The following is a 21,264-nucleotide window of genomic DNA, read 5'->3' as shown; positions in this document are numbered from 1 at the left end:
CTCTCTATGTATATATATATATATATATATATATATATATATATATATATATATAAAAACAAGAAGTCAGTAGGCTTTTTGTCTTTACCCTGTGACCACAGATTTTGCCCACTGCAGTAACAACCTCTGTTGATAGATTTTGTATTGATTTTATCAGCTGTAGTAAAATCAGCCACAAGGTACACGCCAGAGTTCTGTGAATGAATCTTTCTCTCTGAGGTTGCCGTTTAATATGTAGACATTTTTCAAATGGTTCATAACTTAATTATGTTAATGATGTGTATATGAAGTTTGAATTGATGTAACTAGAAAAATAATATGCTATAGAAAGAAGTATTGTTTAAATTACAGTGAAAGCCATTTGCTGTGAACATACCTCTGTTGAATCTACAGTACATGTACAGTATATACACACATATAGACACTAAACCTAGCAGCTACAGCAGGCTGGGACAGCACCATGATGAGCTAGTTTCCCTGCAGCATGAAGACTGCACAGGCACACAAATGTAACGCACACTTTTTCTCTTTTGCTACAAGCTGGCTGTGCAGTTGAACAGATGTGTGGCAGGGAATGGGAAGTGATGAGTTTATGTTCAACAACATACTTCACTTGCTTACTGCCCTGCAAGTCATCCTGTGTTTAATGCTGCAAATTTGAATCCTATTTGAGTTGACATTCACCCCCCCTCCCCTCTCCTCCTCCTTTGTTTTTTCCTTTTCTGTCTCTGTCTTGACGTTGCTTTACCTCTGTCTCCATCTTTGTTCTCATAGCTCCTGGCGAAGAAGGTGTTCACCCTGTACTCTCTAGCGGTGCAGCAGCTGTCTCAACAGGACCACTATGATTTTGGCCTGCGAGCTCTCACCTCCTTGCTTCGTTATGCCGGAAAGAAGCGCCGCATTTGCCCCAATGTTCCCGATGAAGAAGTAGGTCTTTCTCTCAGTCTCCCTTTACGCTCACTCTCTCTCTCTCTCTCTCTCTCACTCTCGCACTGTTTCACACACAAAATGGGTTTGAGGACTTGCTCTTCTGGTAGATCCCTTAAAAAACAAAACATAAACTAATGGATGCTGTTCATTAACTTCTACAAAGAAATTAAAATACAGACGTTCAGTAAAATGAAACAAATTATCAGTATTAAATACTCTGTTAAAAGCTATGTTCTGTCTTATGTGATCACAAACAGGTATTGCTCACTCTAATCATGCCACCTGTTCATAATAACCATTAAGACATCTTATGGGATACTAGTTTATCTGCAGCTAATGAGGCTTCAGCTGTCTGTTAGTCAAATCAAGTGAGTATCTCCCAGAGTTACAGTCTTTTTAGTCTTAAATTCCCTCTTTGTATTATTGTCCCTCCACTGCAGCTCAGAAAGGAAATGCTGTCTGGAAATGCAAAGAGGGAATTTACGACTAAAAAGACTAACTTGAATGGGAATAGCAGGCAGTTGCTATGACTGCAAACCTGAGCTGTGCTGTAATCTCTGTATTGGCATGCTGTCTGTCTATTAAGTTAAATCATAGGGGAACCAGGGCCTATATTCTCTTATTGAACTAACTAACAGTCATTCCCTTTTAAGTAAGGTAAGCTCAAAGAACTCAGCTCAGTGGTATCACGAGTGACTCTGCCCTCATCTCTCTGTCCTCAGATCCTCTTAATGGCCATGAAGGACATGAACATTGCTAAATTGACCTCCACTGACCTGCCACTGTTCAATGGGATCACCCAGGACTTGTTCCCAGCTGTGGAGACACCTATTATAGATTATGGCAAGGTAAGTTGATCTAGGTCAGCAGCTGAAATCAGCATTCCTGCAGAGAAATAGTGTTTTGTTAGTTTGCTGTGACTGTATGACAATGTTCCATTTTCTTTGTCTGCAAAATACTAAGAAGGTTATTCCTTATCTGAACAAGTACATGCAAATCGAAGTAGAGTTCAGCTGCAGTTCATTTGCCCCCAGCGGTGATCCTGAAAGACGTCAGCTCCTCTTGATATTCATTGTAGCACCAAAATGCATACATAAACAGCTCTTACCAGCACTGAAACTGTAACACAGCAGAGTTAGACAACATTTAGACACCACTGCTGTCACTGCATCTGCTTATCAAAGCATCTCTGCCTTTCTGTTTGTCTGTCTCTTTACCTTTGGGAAAGAGGGTTGTGTTTGGGCACACATGGGGTCTGAATGTCCAAGAGTATGTGCCTGAGTGTGTTTATAAGTATTGCTGATTAACAGATATAGATGAATGTAATTATACAGATATGCATTGTCACATGCAAAGCACCCACACAGCACACACATGCAGGCTGAATAAGTAATGCAGCTTTGATGTTGGTTCCTCGTCCAAACTTTGAACCACAGACTGTAACTTTTGAAATTAAATTAGTTTGGAAGACGGAGAGATAGATGGATGGGATAATGTCATGTTTTATGTCTTAGTGCCTTAAAACACTTCCTTTTTTTACACATGTATGTTTATATGTGCATGAGTCTTTCTAAGTGTCTGTGCACATGTGTGCTCTCAGCCCAGGCAGAGGCCCAGCCTAAGTCCATTGGCTTTGCATATAGTGCAGTGATGAATGCGACATTAGTTTAGCTGAGAAGCGCCTCTACTTTTAATGGATTCTCAGCCATCTGCTCTGACACCTCACGTGGAGACAGTTTTCCTCTCTCTGTGTGGAGGCTGTGGGAGGGGTGTAACCCCTCCTGTGTATTGTGTGGTTTACTGTCAGTCATCCACCTTCTGTTTTTATGGTCATTTTTGTAGTCAGCATCTGTATACTTCAGGATAGAGTAACAAGTATGTTACAAGTTTGTAGTCATGAGCAGTTATTTCACAAGTAACTTCATACAAAGAGCAGCAAACAAACAAAAAAAAACAAATTCAATTCACTGCATTTAAAACAATGCCAATTCTCAATAATTGCACACAATTTTTCAACATACTTGGCAGGTAGTTTGTTCCAAGCATCTTGGGGGACTTGCCACAGTTCTTCTGTATCTTCTGTCTTGTCATGTAATCCCAGACTGGTTTGATGAGGGCTCTGTGGGGGCCAGACCATCTGTTGCAGCACTCCTGGTTTAGGGTCGTTGTGATGCTGCAGAATGAATCAGCCATTCATGACATACCTCCACGGTGGTATTACATGATGGACAAGAATCAGAACATCTAAAGCAACTAAGACTTTTGCATAGTATTGTATATATTCAATTTGGCATATCATGTATCATCAGTGTATCATAAATTTGTATATTTTGTAATATCACTCAGGGCATCACGATGACTGACTACCTGTTTGCTTTTCTGTCATTTTGTTGCAGTTGCAGCTGGCCATAGAGGTGGAGCTTCGTCAGAGAGGTTTGCAGGTGACTCCTTTCACCATGACCAAAGTCATCCAACTTTATGAGACCAAAAACTCTCGACACTCCTCCATGCTGGTAGGCAAGACTGGCAGCGCTAAGAGTGTTACCTGGAGGATCCTGCAGAGCGCCCTCACTGCCCTGTGCCACAAGGGAGTGCCTGGCTTCCAGTTGGTCCAGGTGGGTGTGGATGGAAAAGAACACACTATAATTTATCGGCTAATACTGCTGAAGTCTCACTTTGAGGGGTATATTCCAAGTAGTCAAATTCTCACAAACTTATGAATCATCAGCCTCCAGAATGAGGTATTTATACAAAACAGTAACATTTCTTGGTGTAGAGGGCTCATATATATAGGCACACTTGTCACCTTTGTATTTGTACCCAGCTTAGGTTAAGTGACTGGTTTGTGGAACATGTACAGTTCACCAGCACTACTTAGTTTTTTAAAAAGGGACACTAGTTTATCTCTTCCAGTAGAACAGACAGTCAGAATCAGTTATGTTTTCTACTTACTGCTCTCTCTGTCCTTCGTACTTTTCATCTCACTTTTTTCCTATGTATTTTCTCTCTATTTTTACCTCTTGCTCTCTGCATATGTTTTTCTGATGTCTCCTCGTGGCAGCCTCTGCTGCTCCTGGTTCTCATTATCCATCTCTCTGTTCCTCTCTGTTCCTTGATTCCAAGATACTGGGCCTTCTTTTCCTGATTTTGTCCCACCCACATGTTCATGCAAACACATGTACTGAAACACGCACGCACACAAACACACAAACAGACACACACACACACACACACACACACACACACACACACACAAACACACACACCTACTTGTGAGAAGGAAAGGTAACTGCAGTATCAAGATAAGCCTTGTCAGACTGACTTCCTTCCTCTCTTCCCTCAGTTTCTAGGATTTCAGTGGATAGAGCTGGAAGCAGATTAGACCAATAAAATTATACACTGAGTATCAATACATTTTAGTCAAGTCACATATTAGATGATGAAGGAAATCAAATCACAGTACACACGCTAAAGATGTATACTTATCTTTGATTTCTAACCTCCCCTCCCTAATGTGTCTGCTGACTTTCATACACTGAAACTAGTACACATATGTAACTAAAATTGATTAATGTGTTTGTGAATTCCTTAATGTATCTAGACCATTTAGTCTAATTAAAATGTATATAATCAGCAAAAACATGCACGTGTTCTGTGAAAAGCTGCTGTTCTCATGTGTTATCATCAGTTCAGAGTAATTATGATTCAACATTATAAGGCACTTTGTTTCATCTTTTCTTCATCTTCTCTATCATGCCTTGGTCCTCGCGGCACAACAGGAGTATCCTCTGAACCCCAAGGCGATGAGTCTGGGAGAGCTTTATGGAGAAAATGATCTGTCCACCAACGAGTGGACTGATGGAGTGCTGTCCTCTCTCATGAGATCAGCCTGTGCAGGTGCTGACACTGAAACGTTAATGCTGTTAACAGAACACACAGTGGGGACTGATGATTCTTCCCATTTTATATCACCTTACAGAGCATTCATTCATGCACAATCCTGTGCAATTTTAAAAAGTATCTTTTACTGATGGCAGATCTTTTACTTTATTTTAAAATAGTACTACTTAACTGTGAAACATGTGGTGTGAAAAAGAGCATCTTTGGGTTCTTAATATTCGGCAACTTACTGTGCTCAGACTACAGTCATCAGTAATCAGTTGTTTTAGACAGTGCATCTAAACTTGGCATCTCAACAAATGCTCTTGGTGTCACTAAGTACACTGCTGCTGTGTGAAGCTGAGGAAATGGAGTGCAGTGAATGTGAATGGTCTTACCTAAGGTTTACTGAATTACAAACAGATGATGATTTTACCTATCATGATGTCATGATATTATGGTAAAGGCCTCTTTTTGATATCATTGTAACCCTCTTTTTGTAACCTTCTTTTTTTCTGTTGTAGTAAAGCTACAGGGGAACATTTGATCTATTTGTTCTATCATTTTGTGATAGATCAAACAAATCCATGATCTTATCTATTACAAACTGACAGATCAAACCAAAAAATGTGTAATTGGTTTTCATACCACAAATCCAAAGGTTGTAAATAATTTTTTTAATATTTATATATGAAAAGATAAAGTGGTCAGCATTTCATAGACAAGTTAATCCCACTGTTTAAAAATTGTTAGCAAAATGTACGTTACACTATAAACCATGCCACCATATTTATATGTTTTCTGTCTCGTTGCACCTCCTCTCTTTAGATGAGAAACAAGATGAGAAGTGGATTGTGTTTGATGGGCCTGTTGACACACTGTGGATAGAGAGTATGAACTCTGTCATGGATGACAATAAGGTGCTCACACTTATCAACGGAGAGAGAATCTCCATGCCTGAACAGGTGAGGACAGAACTGGAAACCTTTTCACTCAAGACATTTTGAATCGTCATAGTAGGAAAAGCAGAGTGTTACTGATAACATTAACACTGCCTCCGTTTCATTCTCATCTTCCAGTAAGTCATGAGAGTATGACAGTCAGGTGCATGTGCAATACCGGGATCCTTAAAATGAAGCAGCTAAATGGAATTCAGCCATCATTATTTACACACATGCTTCTTCTTTTTAATGTAGGAACATGTTCACATTGTGTATTACAGTTTATTACAGTGGAATTCATATGTTTTCAGACAACTAGACATTGCCAATTACAATTTCCAAAGGCAAAGTAGTTTGCTAAAGTGAATAAGCAAAAAAAAAAACACAGATCTAGACATACTGAAAATAAACAGTAATGTGCATGATCAGAAATCACTGTTAAAAGTAAATAGACTTTGCTGGGGTTTTTTTTTTATTGATGTCAGCATTATGTCTGCAAACAACTGCTCAGTGGCAGTAATCTGGTACAATATTGTTTATGGTCCCAGATGAATAAAGTAATAACAAAACGAAACAAAATCTAAATACATATACTGTAAAATGATCATGATTGAAAAACTTAGTGTGAATTCTTTTGTCATAGGTGTCTCTGCTGTTTGAAGTGGAGAACCTGGCAATGGCCTCTCCAGCTACAGTGTCTCGCTGTGGGATGGTCTACAACGATTACATTGATCTGGGGTGGAAGCCTTTTGTTCAGTCCTGGCTGGACAAGCGACACAAGGTACAATAAAGTCAGTCACAATACCTCATTGTCTTTTGGCATTAATAGCATATTTGGGCCAATTTATATAAATTTTTCATGTATGGTGTATTTCCTTGGAAATTCAAGAACAGGCATTGCAAAAAAATTTACTTGTGTTAAAGTCTCGGTCCTGTTTTTGGAAAATAGAGCCCATAGTGTTTTTGTTAAATAACAAATTTATTTGAGGAAGATGACAAAACCCTCATGAATAATGTCCATTTTATTTCTTTATTTTCTGGTAACTGTTCTCTTCTATCTCCCTCCATTGCTCTCTCTGTTGCTCCTTTTCTCCACAGGCTGAAGTGGAACATTTAAAGCACTTGTTTGAAAAGTATATGGACAGCACACTGAACTTTAAGAAGAGTAACTGTAAAGAACTGATCCCCATCACTGAGCTTAATGGAGTAACGTCTTTCTGCCGCCTCTATGACTCCCTGGCCACATCCAGCAATGGGGTATGACAAATAAAGTGCAATCTGTAACCTCCACCCCATATTGTAATCCCCCAATGGATAATCATTTTCCAGCCATGCTTTGCATACTTTGCCATGCAACCATCCTTCCTTTGGTGTAACTGTTTTAAGATTTGTGATTGAAATAAAGCCATAAATGAGCCAACTCTGCCCCATTACACTAGGAAGAAAATCTGAAAACAAAGGCTGACATTATCACTTAAGGATGAAAAACAATGTAATTCTATTTCTCTCCCTTTCTCCAGGTGAAAACTTCAGACACAGAAAACCTGGGTAGGATGGTGGAGCTGTGGTTCATCTTCAGCCTTATCTGGTCCATCTGTGCCTCTGTTGATGAAGATGGGCGCAAGAAGATGGACAACTTCCTACGAGAGTTGGAGGGCACCTTCCCCAACAAGGTCCTCTGTAGAGTTTATTTTTGTTTACACACTTATGGCATGCACAGTCAGTCAAATGGCACTGTCTCTCTTCACTAGGCTGCTTCCTTGACCACTGTTAAAAGAACTGTAGATTTCGGGTGGCCCGGTAGTCGAGTGGTTAGGGTGCGTACCATGTGAACGCACGACCCTCTTACCAGTCAGACTGACTCCCGACCGGTCTGACTCTTTCCTGCATGTCATTCCCCTCTCTCTACCCCCTTTCCTGTCAGTCTCCACTGATCTATAATAAAGGCATAAAAAGCCCCAAAAAATAATAATGAAAAAAAAAAAAAAAGAACTATAGATTTTTCGACAGCAGTTGTTAAACTAAAAAAAAAAAAGTAGACAAGTAGGGCTTCCAGAGCTATTTACGTTTGAGTATCTTTGGCAGGCATGATACTGAAAGACAGGTGAAGTATGTTTTTATTTATTTTATTTGTTATAAACAACAACTTAGCTACAACAGCCGATATTAAATGTAGCTGGATACCATCAGTGTTTAAAAAGTCCTGTTTTGTGCCAAATCGTACCTGAAGACAAACACAGTTATCTGTTTTTCTACAGTCATTACAGTAACATTACAGTGTATACATTGTTTTAGAATGACAAGCCTTATTGGTTTGATGTAAGCATTTGAAATGCATCACAGGCATAATACTGATAAGGGGTAATACAGTTTATCTCCAGTTTCCTTTAGCAAACTGAATGAATCTGTCTTAGCAGGCACCAACATTCACTGAACCTTCTATGCCAACTCTTGCAGGACACCGTTTATGAATACTTTGTGGACACCAAAAACAAAACCTGGGCTTCCTTTGAAGACAAGCTGCCAAAGGGCTGGCGCTACAATGCCAGGTAGGAAACCAGGTGGTCTTATGTACATATATGTGAATGTGTGGATGTTTATCCATTTCACTCTCTGCCAGTTCAGTTACTTTTGAAACTGAATAAGTACTAGATGATGTAACCTACATAACATCTACAATACATACCTCTCCCTCTGCCTTCTCCTGCAGTGCTCCTTTCTACAAGATTATGGTTCCTACAGTGGACACAGTTCGCTACAATTTCCTGGTCAAGGCTCTGGTGTTGGGTCAGTACCCAGTGCTGCTCACTGGGCCAGTGGGCACCGGTAAAACCTCAGTGGCCCAGAGTGTCTTGCAGGGCTTGGATAACAAGTGGACTGCCCTCACTGTCAACATGTCTTCACAGGTTGGTGCCTTTGCATGGTCTGTGTTCTTGTTCCTCTAGCCTTACAGAAACCTGTTTGCCTTCAGAATGAAAGTATTGTTGCAAAGCTTTACTTTATGATTTACACAAGGGTTAATATTAGGTTAAGTGTAGTGTGTGTATTTTGTAACAGGGCCCGTGTAAGTGGTTTAATTTGGTCTTTAATTAATCATATCCTTGTTTGCATGTGTGTCTGTCCTCTTGACTTTCCTCAAAGCTTAATGTTATAATTGGAATAGTGCTAGTTTGTCTTGCTGTGGCTATCATTTTTATCCCTTGATTTTGTCTCATTAAAGAGAACGATGGGATATAATTGTGACTGGGATGATGATCTATAAATGGTACATGTACAAAATTCACCCATTCGCTCACAGCATGAGATGCAGTGACATGAGATTGAGCACAGGTCTTGGGTGCACATGTGCTTGTGCATATTTGTGTGTGTGTGTGTGTGTGTGTGTGTGTGTGTTTGTGTGTGTGTGTGTGTGTGTGTGTGTGTGTGTGTGCGTGTGTGTGTGAGAGAGAGAGAGAGAGAGAGAGGGCATCTGCCTCCATCTGACCATGTGGTGGCACTTAATAGCCTCCATCTTGGCTTCACTACAATTAGAATAAAGGTGACATGTTGCTCCATGGTACTGTAATTAGACTAAATCACATCAGTGCTGGACAGCTCTGATGAAAGGCTATTAGTGAGTCAGGGATGATGGAGGCTCTCACCAGCCCCACCTTTACCACTGTTACCAGTGTCACCATGCCCCCCTGCCCCTACCCCCTGCCCAAATGTCCATTACCACCAAACCTCCAGCAACAGCTATTCTTACCTCTGTCTCCCTACTATTTTATATAAAAGTGTGTCAGTATTTTAAAATAAATTAAATAGGTATAGAGGTATCGCCTTTTTGAAGTTAACAAGCCACAGAGCTGTTTAGCTTGGCTGATAAGTTGAAATAATTCAAATGCACAAATACTCAAATACTCAAATGCACAAGTATATATAGGCTATAGACATACACATGTTACACAATAAACTTCTTCTGCTTCTGAAGAAACAGTTCTGAGGTAAACAATGAAACATGTCATTTCATCTTTGTTTCTCTGTATTTCCATCTCTGTCCAGACCACCTCTAATAACATCCAGGCCATCGTGGAGAGCCGAATAGAAAAGAGAACCAAAGGTGTGTTTGTGCCAGCAGGTGGGAAGCGCCTGCTATGCTTCCTGGATGACCTCAACATGCCAGCCCATGACCTTTTTGGCTCCCAGCCACCGCTGGAGCTGCTGCGCCTCTGGATCGACTACGGCTTCTGGTATGACCGCCAGAAACAGACCCTGAAGTTTGTCAAGGTGAGGCGGGTCATTCACATCAGGGTGGGAGTGAGGTCTGTACTTAAGTGAGTGTGAGATTAAGATATTGTTTTTAATCTATGAGTACCTCACTATTAACTTTTTTTTCAATATGTGGGGCAAGAGCTTTACACATGAAATTCATTCCAGGTGTGTGCTACCTTTCTCTGTTATGTTTATGTGTATGTGTGTGTGCGTGTGCTTTATTAGGACATGTTCTTGCTGGCATCCATGGGGCCCCCTGGTGGAGGGAGGACTCACATCTCTGGCCGCTTACAGAGTCGATTCAACCTCATCAATATGACCTTTCCTAATGTAAGTCCTCTCCTCTTTCTTGTTCTGTGACATTTCTCCTTCACCACAAAGTGATACTAATGAACTGATTTTTACTAAACCAGGCACTGACATATATCAAATATGCAACAATAATGCAGACAAATTAATCAGCAATGAAATAAAAAGAGGATTTATATATTGTGTCATTTTGACTTTTTTCTTCTCTAAATAAAAGAGATTCACACTTAGTTTAGCATTGTCTGTTCATTTTATCTGTGTGTTTCCTTCTTCTGTCATCCAACTGTGCATTTCAGCCTGGTTGATCTGGGTAATCTTCCACCTGGCAGATGTTTTTTCATCTTCTATCACCATTTGACAACTGCTTTTTTGTCCGGCCACACTGGAATTACCCTGATTTTGATTATAGCTGTGATGATAATGATAACCACTGCAAAATTGCACTCTCTCATACCAGCACCCAGGAGATGTGATTGACTGAAAGGCTGCCTGAAAATGTTGTCCACCTGTTCATACACCCCCTCCCATCTGTCTCCTTTGTCTTTGTTACCTCTTTTGTTAGGTTGCCTTGTTTTGATTTATTTGGCTTTTTTGTACTTTCCTTGCTCTCTCCACTCATTGTTCACTCCCTCTACAGCTCACCTCTTGTCTCTTTTCAGTCTTTTTCAATTACCTGGCAGTTTTTCCATCTCTGTTGTTGTGCTCCTTTCAACCTTTCCTGCTCCCTCTTACAGCTGCCACTTGCTCACACCTCTGTCCTGTTGACTTTTGGTTTTCAACATTTATTTGTTGTCCCCCCTCTCCACTCTCCTCCTCTCCATCCTACTTTTTCTAAACTAAAGAGCTGAATGAATTTGTTTTTGAAACTCTCTGGAGTCATACTGTGTTCAGAAAGTAGACCCTTGACACATGAGTTGCCTAGCCTCTTGAATGTGTGAAGAGGACAGCATGAAATTGGCATTGTTACACACTTTAGAAAATACCCATTCTGCCATTCTTTCTCTTGACCACTACAACTCTTTGTTTACGTGGCTGTATCACTTAAAAGATGTACCAAACTTGAACAAGCCCATTCTCTCTGCATGCAGGAGTCCCAGATCAGGCGGATCTACAGCACTATGATCAACCAGAAACTAGAGGAGTTTAAGGAGGAGGTGAAGCCCATTGGACAGGTTCTGACTCAGGCCACATTAGAACTGTATTATGCTGTTACGGCTCATTTTCTTCCCACTCCAGCCAAGATACACTACCTCTTCAACCTCAGGGATATCTCCAAGGTACACAAGAACACATACACTGTAGATGAGTTGAGATGAATACATATATCACACAACATATACATACAAACACCACCTTAATAGTGTTTTCACGAAAGTACAACAGGAGGCTGTTGAAAAGTTCTCCATACTTAGCAGCACAGTGGTTAATTGAAATTTTATATGACACAGTCTTTTCTTTCCTGGTCCACCCTTGTGGACCAGGTGTTTCAGGGTCTGCTAAGAGCTCACCCAGACTTCCATGATACCAAAAACAATATCACCAGACTGTGGATCCATGAGTGCTTCAGGTAAACTACGTCCATGTCATAAAATCTTTAACCTTCTCACAGTCAAGTAGCACATTTACTATAGCTCTAGCCTCATAGTGACAGTGTCATGATGCATCATTATCCCTTGTCTGAAGCCTGGAACACTGTATATCCAGTTGTAGAATGTTTTTCTACTTTATTTTACAGTAGTCAAACATACTGATGCTTTTGTTGTGTTCACTGGATAATCTTTGTTGTCTATGCTCTGTTGTTGTTTTCAGGGTTTTCTCAGACCGGCTTGTAGATCACAGTGACATGGAGGCATTTGCTGCTTTGATGGGGGAGAAACTGGGCTTGCTCTTTGACCTCTCCTTCCACAACATCTGTCCCAACAAACAACCACCAATATTTGGTATATTTTCTACTTTACATGCACATACAGTACATGCACATGAATGTGAACGGTGTACAACTACTCTTACAGATAATAAAATTGATTGTAATGGACTGTAGTTTAAGCATTATGAAATTGTTATAGCCGTTATTGTGTTAATGTGTGTTTACTTTTATGTTTGCGTGTGTGTGTCAGGTGACTTCCTGAGTGACTCCCATGTGTATGAGGACCTAGTGGACATGAAGGGTCTCAAGAAGTTCATGGAAACCCAGCTGGAAGACTACAACCTGACACCTGGCGTAGTGCCCATGAGCCTGGTACTTTTCCGAGACGCCATAGAACACAGTGCGTCTCAGTAAACAACACACACACACACACATATTTAAATAGGAAATACACTGTATTAAAAATTCCCCTGAAGAATCACCGCACAGTGTCCACTCGTCACATTCTGTCCAGTCAAACCAGTAGATTATAAAGGGCAGTCATCTGTTGCGCTCTGATGTGCTCACTGGTTTATGATTCAGGCCCAGTTTGAAACTCCTTTAAAAAACACAGCGTGAGGCGCAGCTAAAAGCCACCCTGTAGCTGAGAGAGAGAAGGCCTGTCAGCACCACTCCGCTGTCTCCACACTGCTGTCGGTGTGCCACACGCCACTGCCAATCAATAGCAGAGTATTACCATTGAAACAATATGGACTGATGCTAGATTGTATGTAGTGTTAGTTTGCACACTGTTATATGGTAGGGGGAAAATGTGTGACTGTAGATTTTGTGACATGCACAATAATAATGTGTTAGCAATGTTAGCAATTTAGCAAGCAGATATGAAGACAAAACATCTGAAACACTGTCAGTTGAAAAAGCCAAAGAGATTGTAATGATAAGAGTACTGTCAATAAATGGTTTCGGAAGGAGCTTATGATATGGGTAATAATTTTGTGCTCCCTTCACAGTAACCCGTGTTGTACGTGTGATCAGTCAGCTCAGAGGCAACATGCTGCTGGTTGGTGTTGGGGGCTCTGGTAGACAGAGCCTTTCTAAGATGGCCACCTCCATCTGCGAGTACCAGGTTTTCCAGGTGGAAGTCACGAAGCAGTACCGCAAACAGGAGTTTCGAGAAGGTGAGATCAAGTACACTTCTGTTACATTCACAGATGTTTTAGAAAGTCAAAGCATGACTGTATCTGACTACTTCCCCTTAGAAGAAACCCTGTTGTCTGGGAATTAAAACAAAGGAAGCTCAAAACAAAGATGGAAAGATTAGAACAACCATGGACTCATATGTTATTAATATTCAGAGTGAAGCATGCTTAGCTCCTGGCTGATTGACCTGACTGACCCCTGTTCACTCAGCTACAGTTCAGTGGGTGTTTTTTCTCTCCTTGCTTTCAGACATCAAGAAGCTGTACCGTTTGACTGGTGTGGACAACAAGCCCACTGTCTTCCTGTTCAATGACACCCAGATCGTAGATGAATCATTCCTAGAGGACATCAATAACATCCTGAGCTCTGGAGAGGTGCCTAACCTCTACAAGCAGGATGAGTTTGTTGAGGTCTGTATCGTATATCTATCTTTATTTTTGGTCACATAAATACCACATAGGTGGTTTAGATTAATTTATTTTTAAACCTAAGGTAATGAAGAAAATAATCTAGGCTGAGGTTTTACCCAGTAACTATATAGGTTTGGTTCAAACCACATGAAAACATCAATATACTGTAGGTGTTATCTTTGGTCAAATTAGTGAAACCTTTGCTGGGTAAAGGCAGGGTTTCATGGTCAGAGCAGCACAGTTAATATTTTTCAAAGTTTAGATATTCTCAGTTTTTCTCTGTATTGTTGCATGTTTAAGCCCTAAATATGAATTATGTGTAACAGTAAGATGAGATCACGAGCATCTATATGTATTTGTACCTTGTATTAAAACCAGTTAAAACCTTATTCTCATTCTCATGCCATGTGACTCTACCTGTAGGTATGCAATGCTCTGTCAGAGTCAGCCAGGAAAGACAAGGTGGTGGAGACTCCTGACTCCTTGTTCAGCTACCTGATCGAGCGAGTCAGGAACAACCTGCACATAGTGCTCTGTATGAGCCCAGTGGGAGAGCCCTTCAGGTAGATTCTATTCCCTGCAGCACACTGTGTCCTATAATATATCCTTTTTCTGCTATATGTTCCCCCCTCCTCTTTATTTCTCCTCTCTTCGAGAATCCTGTTTGCTCTGGTTTTCACACACAAGTTTATGGAAATTAGAAGAGTGTAAATCACATTTCAGTCCTTACAGGATGAAGAGCCCCCCTGCTTCTCGCTAGCATGTTGCACAGTATGTGCACTGTTACCCTAACAACACAGGATTCATTTCATTTGATTTTACACACAATTAGTGGCCTTCACAGTAGTGTCAATGTAATGTCCAGATTTCTGCCACTATCACTATCAGCAACTCCTCACAGTTACACTGAGTACAGTGAGTCATGCATTACCATAAAACAGTGTGTTAACGGCTGATTGACAGATGAGGTTTAGTAACTTGGATTCTGTGGCAAGCACCACAGAAGAGACTCACTGTAATTACTAACAGTGTGGATGCTATGACAGTGAGGGCCAGCTGACTACACACACAGACGTAGCACAAACTTAGATGGACACATTTTCTGTTATTCATTCTCCGTTTTCTTTGTCACACACACTCACACATGTCTTCCCCCTCGAGCGTTGATGGCCTGGTCGTAATTAGTGGCACAGGGTAGTGGTCACACATGATGGTGCTAATTGGGCTGGCAGGCACCTTCACCCACAGCTAATCACCATTCTCTGTGTGACGAGGCATCCTGGCCTTCTCACCACTAGCTGTTAGCAGGATTCATATCACACTGCCAGAACTCAGGGAGCCCTACACCAATTAACCAGCTCAACTCACCGACTCACACTGTAGGTCTGGAGCACACTCTGCCATACTTTACTGTATGAGTCTGTTAAGAGCTTTTGTGTCATTCTGTTTAAAACTAGCCAGTCATATATACATATCCATTTTAAAATACCCCTCTGAAAGGACGGCATTTGAGGGAAAAAACTGTTTAGAAGCTTATCCAGGCTGCATCACAGCTTTATTATTCTCCTCAATGATCTGCCAAATGGACCTGCACTAGTTTACTGACCCTGTGTCCACAGGGCTATAATGAGGATCATTATGTCAACAAATTATATATGAATACAATTAAATAGCTGTTTGTCAACAGGAACCGCATTCTCCAGTACCCAGCACTGGTCAACTGCACTACCATTGACTGGTTCTGTGAGTGGCCCAAAGATGCTCTGCTCGAGGTAGCTGAGAGGTACTTGGATGGACTAGAGCTGGGGTCCTTGGAAGGGGTGAGGCATGCACACACACACGCACAGAGAAACACATGGGAGAGGATGGCACCTGAGTGCTTTATCTTTCAGTTTTCCATATTAACAGCTGTAATTTTTGTGCTTGTTAAACATTCTCTGCCACAATTTGCATTTACAGTACAAGCTCTAAAACCAGACCTCATTCACAATGAGTTTAATGGGAATCCTATTCTAAAGGGCTGGTTTTAATTGATATCACTTGAGTCCCAATGTGTAAAACTCGTGAAAAAAGATTAGAAAACAAAAATCTATATTTTGAACTGCACTAAACCCTGCTCTGACTCTTAAGGTATACCAATCCCCACATCAATAAATAAATAGTAATTATTTGCATTGCTATTATTTGAATGTCAGATCAACATGTTTACATATGCTACAGATCCAGACAAAGGTTGCCAGTATCTTTGTGACCACACACCAGTCGGTGGCACAGATCTCCCAAAGGATGAAGGTGGAGCTGAGAAGACACAATTATGTGACACCCACCAACTACCTGGAGCTGGTGTCTGGATACAAGAAGTAGGCACCTTCTAACTTTCTCCTTACTCTTGCTCCTCTTTTTGTCTCTTTTCTTTAATAAAGATTCACTATGTTGGTGCTGTTGTAGGAGTGAGTGTGCACACATAATGTGTAAACACAGTAACCCTAACAATACTGGTATTTGTATGCATCAGTACTAAACCAGAGCAAGCAAGAGCATAACACTAACCTGGTCAGTTCATTTCACTACCTGACTGTCTCTGTCACACTCACCTTGTTAGTCATCTGATTGTGCGTGTGTTTCTGTGTCTGCGTGTGTTTGTCCATCCAGGCTGTTGGGAGAGAAACACAGTGAATTGGGGGAGCAGGTGAGCAAGCTGCGTAACGGCCTTCTCAAGATCAGTGACACCCGGGAGAAGGTGGAGGCCATGTCTGTGGAGCTCGAGGAGGCCAAGAAGCAGGTGGCCGAGTTCCAGAAACAGTGTGAGGAGTACCTGTCTGTCATTGTGCAGCAGAAGATAGAGGCTGACAAGCAGCAGAAGGTAGGTATCACAAAAAGTTCACATGCACATAAATGACTAAATATATTAAAGAAGATATTGATTAGTATAGATCGATAAATAGTTTGGTTAAGGTATTTACAGGCAATGAAAGTGTGGTAGTTACAAAGAGACAGATAATAGTCAGTAACACAACTTTATGACTGTGTGTGTTTGTGTTGAGGCGGTGAGTGCTAATAGTGAGAAAATTGCGGCTGAAGAGTTACAGTGTAAAGCCATGGCTGAGAATGCACAAAGAGATCTGGACGAGGCTCTGCCTGCACTGGAGGAGGCTATGAAGGTAGATCTGTCCTGTCTGTCCTGACTATTTTAATCCAGTCTCTCTGTCTTTTGGGTTTTGTTTTTTACTGTGTGTGCTCACTGTCTTCATTATTATTTCAGGTTGATTCATTTCCTGGATATTTGATGAATAATGATTCTTAATCTTTCAGTATATTTGACTGGCGTAGTTCTCTTCTACTATAATGGAAGAACTTTGTCATTTGCGGGTGTGCTTTCTGTCTGTCTAAAATTGAATTAAACATGACTTAGCAAGCAGCATACTTTGCCTTTTTGCATCCACACGTTCTCTATATCTTCCACTTTTTGCATGTAGGCTCTGGAGTCTCTGAATAAGAAGGACATGACGGAGATCAAGTCATATGGCCGTCCCCCAGCACTGGTGGAGACAGTGATGCAGGCTGTCATGACCCTTCAGGGCAAGGAGCCTACCTGGGCAGAGGCCAAGAGACAGCTGGGTGAGAGACAGCAGCAGTGCAGAGTTTAGGGATGGCTAAAGGGAGAGTTTGTCAAAGAAACAAAGTAACTGGGGAAAGGCTCCAAAAATGGAAAGAGTAAAACCAGACAAGTACAGATTGGGTATAGTTATACAAAAAAGGAAATATGTAACTGGAAAGAGTGAGATTAAGATACTATATTAGAAGTCCCCTTAGGAATGCCATTCACTCTTTAATTGTCATTAACTTTACTAAGTCAACGTCATTGTTTCCTCTGCTGAGCACTCATCATGTGATGTGAGGGTTTTCTGTAGCCTGGCTCCAACTCTCTGAGGCACAAGATGTGGTCATGGTTAAGAGCAGTGCAAGGGACTGGCATTTCCCACCTGCTGATTGCAAAGCTGAGTAGAGTTGTCAAAAAACAGATCACACTAAATTGCACTGTGATGTAGGGAGAACACAACAGAGTTCCAAACAGGTCAGAACTTCTTTCTTTGAAAAATGCTGATTTGTAGAAGGTTAGTCAAACTGAGGGCCACATATAAGAAGATCTGAGCAAAATAAATGACATTTTTATGGTTTTCTGACCTATGTGACTTTGACATGTCTCTGGCAGGTGAGGCCAACTTCATCAAAACATTAGTTCACTTTGACAAGGACAATATATCAGACCGTGTGTTGAAGAAGATCGGTCAGTACTGCAGACAGGTAGACTTCCATCCAGAGATCATCGGCAAAGTGTCACTGGCTGCCAAGTCCCTTTGCATGTGGGTCAGAGCCATGGAGGTAAGAGGGTGTCACAATCACACACACTGTCTCACACAGGCTTGCACATATAAATGTACACCATCAACTCAAAAGTGCACACAATATTTTGTAATTATTATTTATGAATGAGTTATTTAATGCATGAAGACTGTGGTGCTAATTTTGACACAGTGTACACACTCGCACAAATCCACAATAAGCTGTGTGCTTTAGGAGCGTTACTACACAGCAGCAAAGGAGTAAACAAACAACAAGACTCCTATCTGTTAGGAAAATGGGAAGCAAACCTAAACCCATGGATATGTACACTGTTCCTTCAGGTTTATGGGAGTATCTTCAGAGTGGTGGAGCCAAAGCGAGCCCAACTGAATGCTGCCACGGCCCAGCTCGCAGAGAAACAGGCTGCACTGGCTGCGGCCCAGAACAAACTACGAGAGGTGCGGAGCTCAGTGCATCTAGCAGCCAGCCTGATGAGCTCATGTCAAGTTTATATACAAATGCAATGGTAGAGTAAGTCCTATTTACACACGACAAGACCAACACAATTGTGTGTGTGAGAGCAGGTGGCGGAGAAGCTAGAGGAGCTGAAGAAGCAGCACGGTGAGAAACTGGCCATGAAGGAGAGTTTGAGGAAGAAATCAGATGAGATGGAGGTGAAACTGGACCGAGCTGACAAACTGGTGACTGGACTTGCCGGAGAGAGGGTCCGCTGGGAGGAGAGAGTTGCTGTAGGCCATACACATACACACACACACACAGACACACACACTCTCAGGCCTGAAAATTGGTCCTTTGAAGTCACCATCCTTCCAGGGGTTTGTTTAGGGCATTTTAGAAACCTTTCAAAGACCTGTGTAATCTGTATGTGTGTATGCTTCAGGGTCTTGAAGAGAACATGGGATACCTCGTAGGGGACTGCTTGCTAGCAGCGTCTTTCCTGTCTTACATGGGACCCTTCCTTTCCAACTACAGAGATGAGCTGCTTGCCATCTGGATGAAGGAGGTGACACACAGACACAAACACCACATAAAAACAAAGCTTGCCATCTACTTGTACTCCCTCTACTGTTACTAGCTAGTCATGAAACTTAAGTATCTTCTTAAACTGAAACATTTTGTGCTTGTGTTTCCAGCAAACCCCATGTTTTACTGCATTCTTTTTTCCCCTCATGCTCTCTGTTTGCCCCCTGCTCAGGTACGGGACCTGGAGATCCCCTGCACACCAGGGTTCAGTTTTGCAGTTTTTCTGTCCAAACCTACAGCAGTGAGGGAGTGGAACATTCAGGGCCTGCCCTCCGACGCATTCTCTACTGAGAATGGAGTTATCGTCACCCGTGGAAATCGGTCAGTATGTGTAGACCTAATTTCTTAATAAATGGTTTAATAACTTCTAATAGCTATTGTCCAGAAAGACTGCAAAGTTAAATGCTTTGGGATTTGTTTTTGTTCAGTTTGGATTTGGTTGTGTTCACAGAATGAAATGTGTGTTTCATACTGTAAATACAAATTGACTTCATTTATTTGTTATCTTTCTCTCAAGATGGCCACTGGTGGTGGACCCTCAAGGCCAAGCTCTGAAGTGGATCAAGAATATGGAGATGAACAGAGTAAGTCTGGACTCAGCCAAGCTTCTTCTGATTCTTTTTCAGTCTACCTGAGTCTTTACTGTAGGAGAGTTAAATTTCTGGAACAATGATAGATATTGAAGTTTCTGCATAAGAAACAGATATGGCTGCAGCCAAATGAATCAATGTATTCAAGCTTTAACAGGTCAAGGCCAGCAATCAGTGTATTTTAGACCTAACATCTTAGTAGAAAAATAGTAGAAAAAGAAATAAACTAATCAATCAACACAGACGTTGCAGCGAGCAATGCATTTTGGTCAAATTTAAAGAAGGTAATTTTTGACTGGATATCAGATAAGGCATCAGTGATGGAAAGCCACACAAAAGCCATAAACAAGGTATTTATAATTTATTAGGTGTTTATTTATGTATATGCTCCTACCAGGACTGAATGTCTGTTTTCCCTCCACACTCACCTCCTCTCTCCCCTTCCTTCATATCTGGCCAGTTCTTTATTACTGCATCTGCTTTAATGCCCCCTGTTCTAGCTGGGTGTTTTCAATGTAGCCAGAATGTAACATTTATGGACAATTAGACTGTAGCAGTAATATGACAGATTGCAACTGCAGTGTTTTTGAGTGTTGTTTTTGTACTGAAATTGTTTCCTTCTTAAAGCTTTTCTCTGTCTATCTCCCCCTATCTATCTGTTTGTCTTTCAGTTCCTTATTTTAATCCAGTTTACCACTGTGTGTTTAATTACAGGAGATAAATATCATAGTCATCACTGTGCAATATATAAAAAAGTAAGCTGGTCCTCACTAGCAACATTAGAAGAACTATAAACGTTATGTTTACAAATGTCTTCTACTAAATGCCTGCCTCAATATATCACACTCCCCTTCTCAAATTTAACACTGCTCTTCCAGGACTCGCTAACTTTAGATTTCCCACAAGTGAATACTGAAGTTGGGAACACTGCCCTCCAGTGTTTTGCACAATCTAAGTGGAACTGACTTCAAGTGACACTGACACTTCAAAGTCTTACCCCACTGGTTGAGTTTGAACTTTTCACAATAGAGATGCCTGATTGTTTCTGAAGCTGTTTGTATGTGCCTGTGTGTGACAGGCTGTGTTTTGTTGTGTCTCAACTCTGCTCTGTTTCTCCAGCTGTACTCAGTTGCTCAATTGCTCTCTTTGCCCTCCTGTGTGTGTGTATATGTGTGTGTGTGTGTGTGTGTGTGTGTGTGTGTGTGTGTGTGTGTGTGTGTGTGTGTGTGTGTGTGGGTGTGGGTGTGGGTGTGTGTGTGTGTGTGTGTGGGTGTGGGTGTGTATGTGTGTGTGTCCACATGTGCAGGGTCTGAAAGTAATAGACTTTCAAATGCCAGACTACCTGCGGGTGCTGGAAAATGCCATCCAGTTTGGGAATCCTGTTTTGCTGCAGAATGTCCAGGAGGAGTTGGACCCATCTCTCAATCCAATTCTCAATAAGTCCTTGACACGGATAGGTCAGACAGACACATACACAAATTAACAAATTAAAATATCAA

The 21,264-nt window shown here is 41.3% G+C and overlaps 1 protein-coding gene across 1 annotated transcript in view; it reads left to right on the top strand.

Moving 5' to 3' along the window:
* The window catches only part of dnah2 (dynein, axonemal, heavy chain 2), a 64,217-nt gene that overhangs the window by 26,408 nt on the left and 16,545 nt on the right, over positions 1-21,264 (top strand). The window contains exons 40-70 of the mRNA XM_071477867.1: positions 775-927; positions 1,653-1,778; positions 3,327-3,545; positions 4,710-4,827; positions 5,638-5,774; positions 6,394-6,531; positions 6,849-7,007; positions 7,271-7,423; positions 8,208-8,299; positions 8,461-8,656; positions 9,792-10,016; positions 10,227-10,331; positions 11,399-11,587; positions 11,792-11,877; positions 12,120-12,250; positions 12,428-12,577; positions 13,188-13,355; positions 13,627-13,787; positions 14,211-14,350; positions 15,475-15,607; positions 16,008-16,147; positions 16,440-16,650; positions 16,832-16,948; positions 17,264-17,405; positions 18,001-18,170; positions 18,473-18,589; positions 18,716-18,880; positions 19,033-19,155; positions 19,348-19,496; positions 19,693-19,759; positions 21,072-21,222. Of these exons, the coding sequence (XP_071333968.1) occupies positions 775-927; positions 1,653-1,778; positions 3,327-3,545; positions 4,710-4,827; positions 5,638-5,774; positions 6,394-6,531; positions 6,849-7,007; positions 7,271-7,423; positions 8,208-8,299; positions 8,461-8,656; positions 9,792-10,016; positions 10,227-10,331; positions 11,399-11,587; positions 11,792-11,877; positions 12,120-12,250; positions 12,428-12,577; positions 13,188-13,355; positions 13,627-13,787; positions 14,211-14,350; positions 15,475-15,607; positions 16,008-16,147; positions 16,440-16,650; positions 16,832-16,948; positions 17,264-17,405; positions 18,001-18,170; positions 18,473-18,589; positions 18,716-18,880; positions 19,033-19,155; positions 19,348-19,496; positions 19,693-19,759; positions 21,072-21,222 (4,531 nt within the window). The remainder of the gene's footprint in view (positions 1-774; positions 928-1,652; positions 1,779-3,326; positions 3,546-4,709; positions 4,828-5,637; positions 5,775-6,393; positions 6,532-6,848; positions 7,008-7,270; positions 7,424-8,207; positions 8,300-8,460; positions 8,657-9,791; positions 10,017-10,226; positions 10,332-11,398; positions 11,588-11,791; positions 11,878-12,119; positions 12,251-12,427; positions 12,578-13,187; positions 13,356-13,626; positions 13,788-14,210; positions 14,351-15,474; positions 15,608-16,007; positions 16,148-16,439; positions 16,651-16,831; positions 16,949-17,263; positions 17,406-18,000; positions 18,171-18,472; positions 18,590-18,715; positions 18,881-19,032; positions 19,156-19,347; positions 19,497-19,692; positions 19,760-21,071; positions 21,223-21,264) is intronic.

Source organism: Trachinotus anak, unplaced genomic scaffold (genome assembly GCF_046630095.1).
Source record: "Trachinotus anak isolate AG129_WGS33_773 ecotype Australia unplaced genomic scaffold, CSIRO_AGI_Tana_v1 ptg000005l, whole genome shotgun sequence".
Taxonomy (NCBI): Eukaryota; Metazoa; Chordata; class Actinopteri; order Carangiformes; family Carangidae; genus Trachinotus; species Trachinotus anak.
Note: the sequence above shows the minus strand (reverse complement) of the source record. Positions and strands in the feature narration are given on the sequence as shown.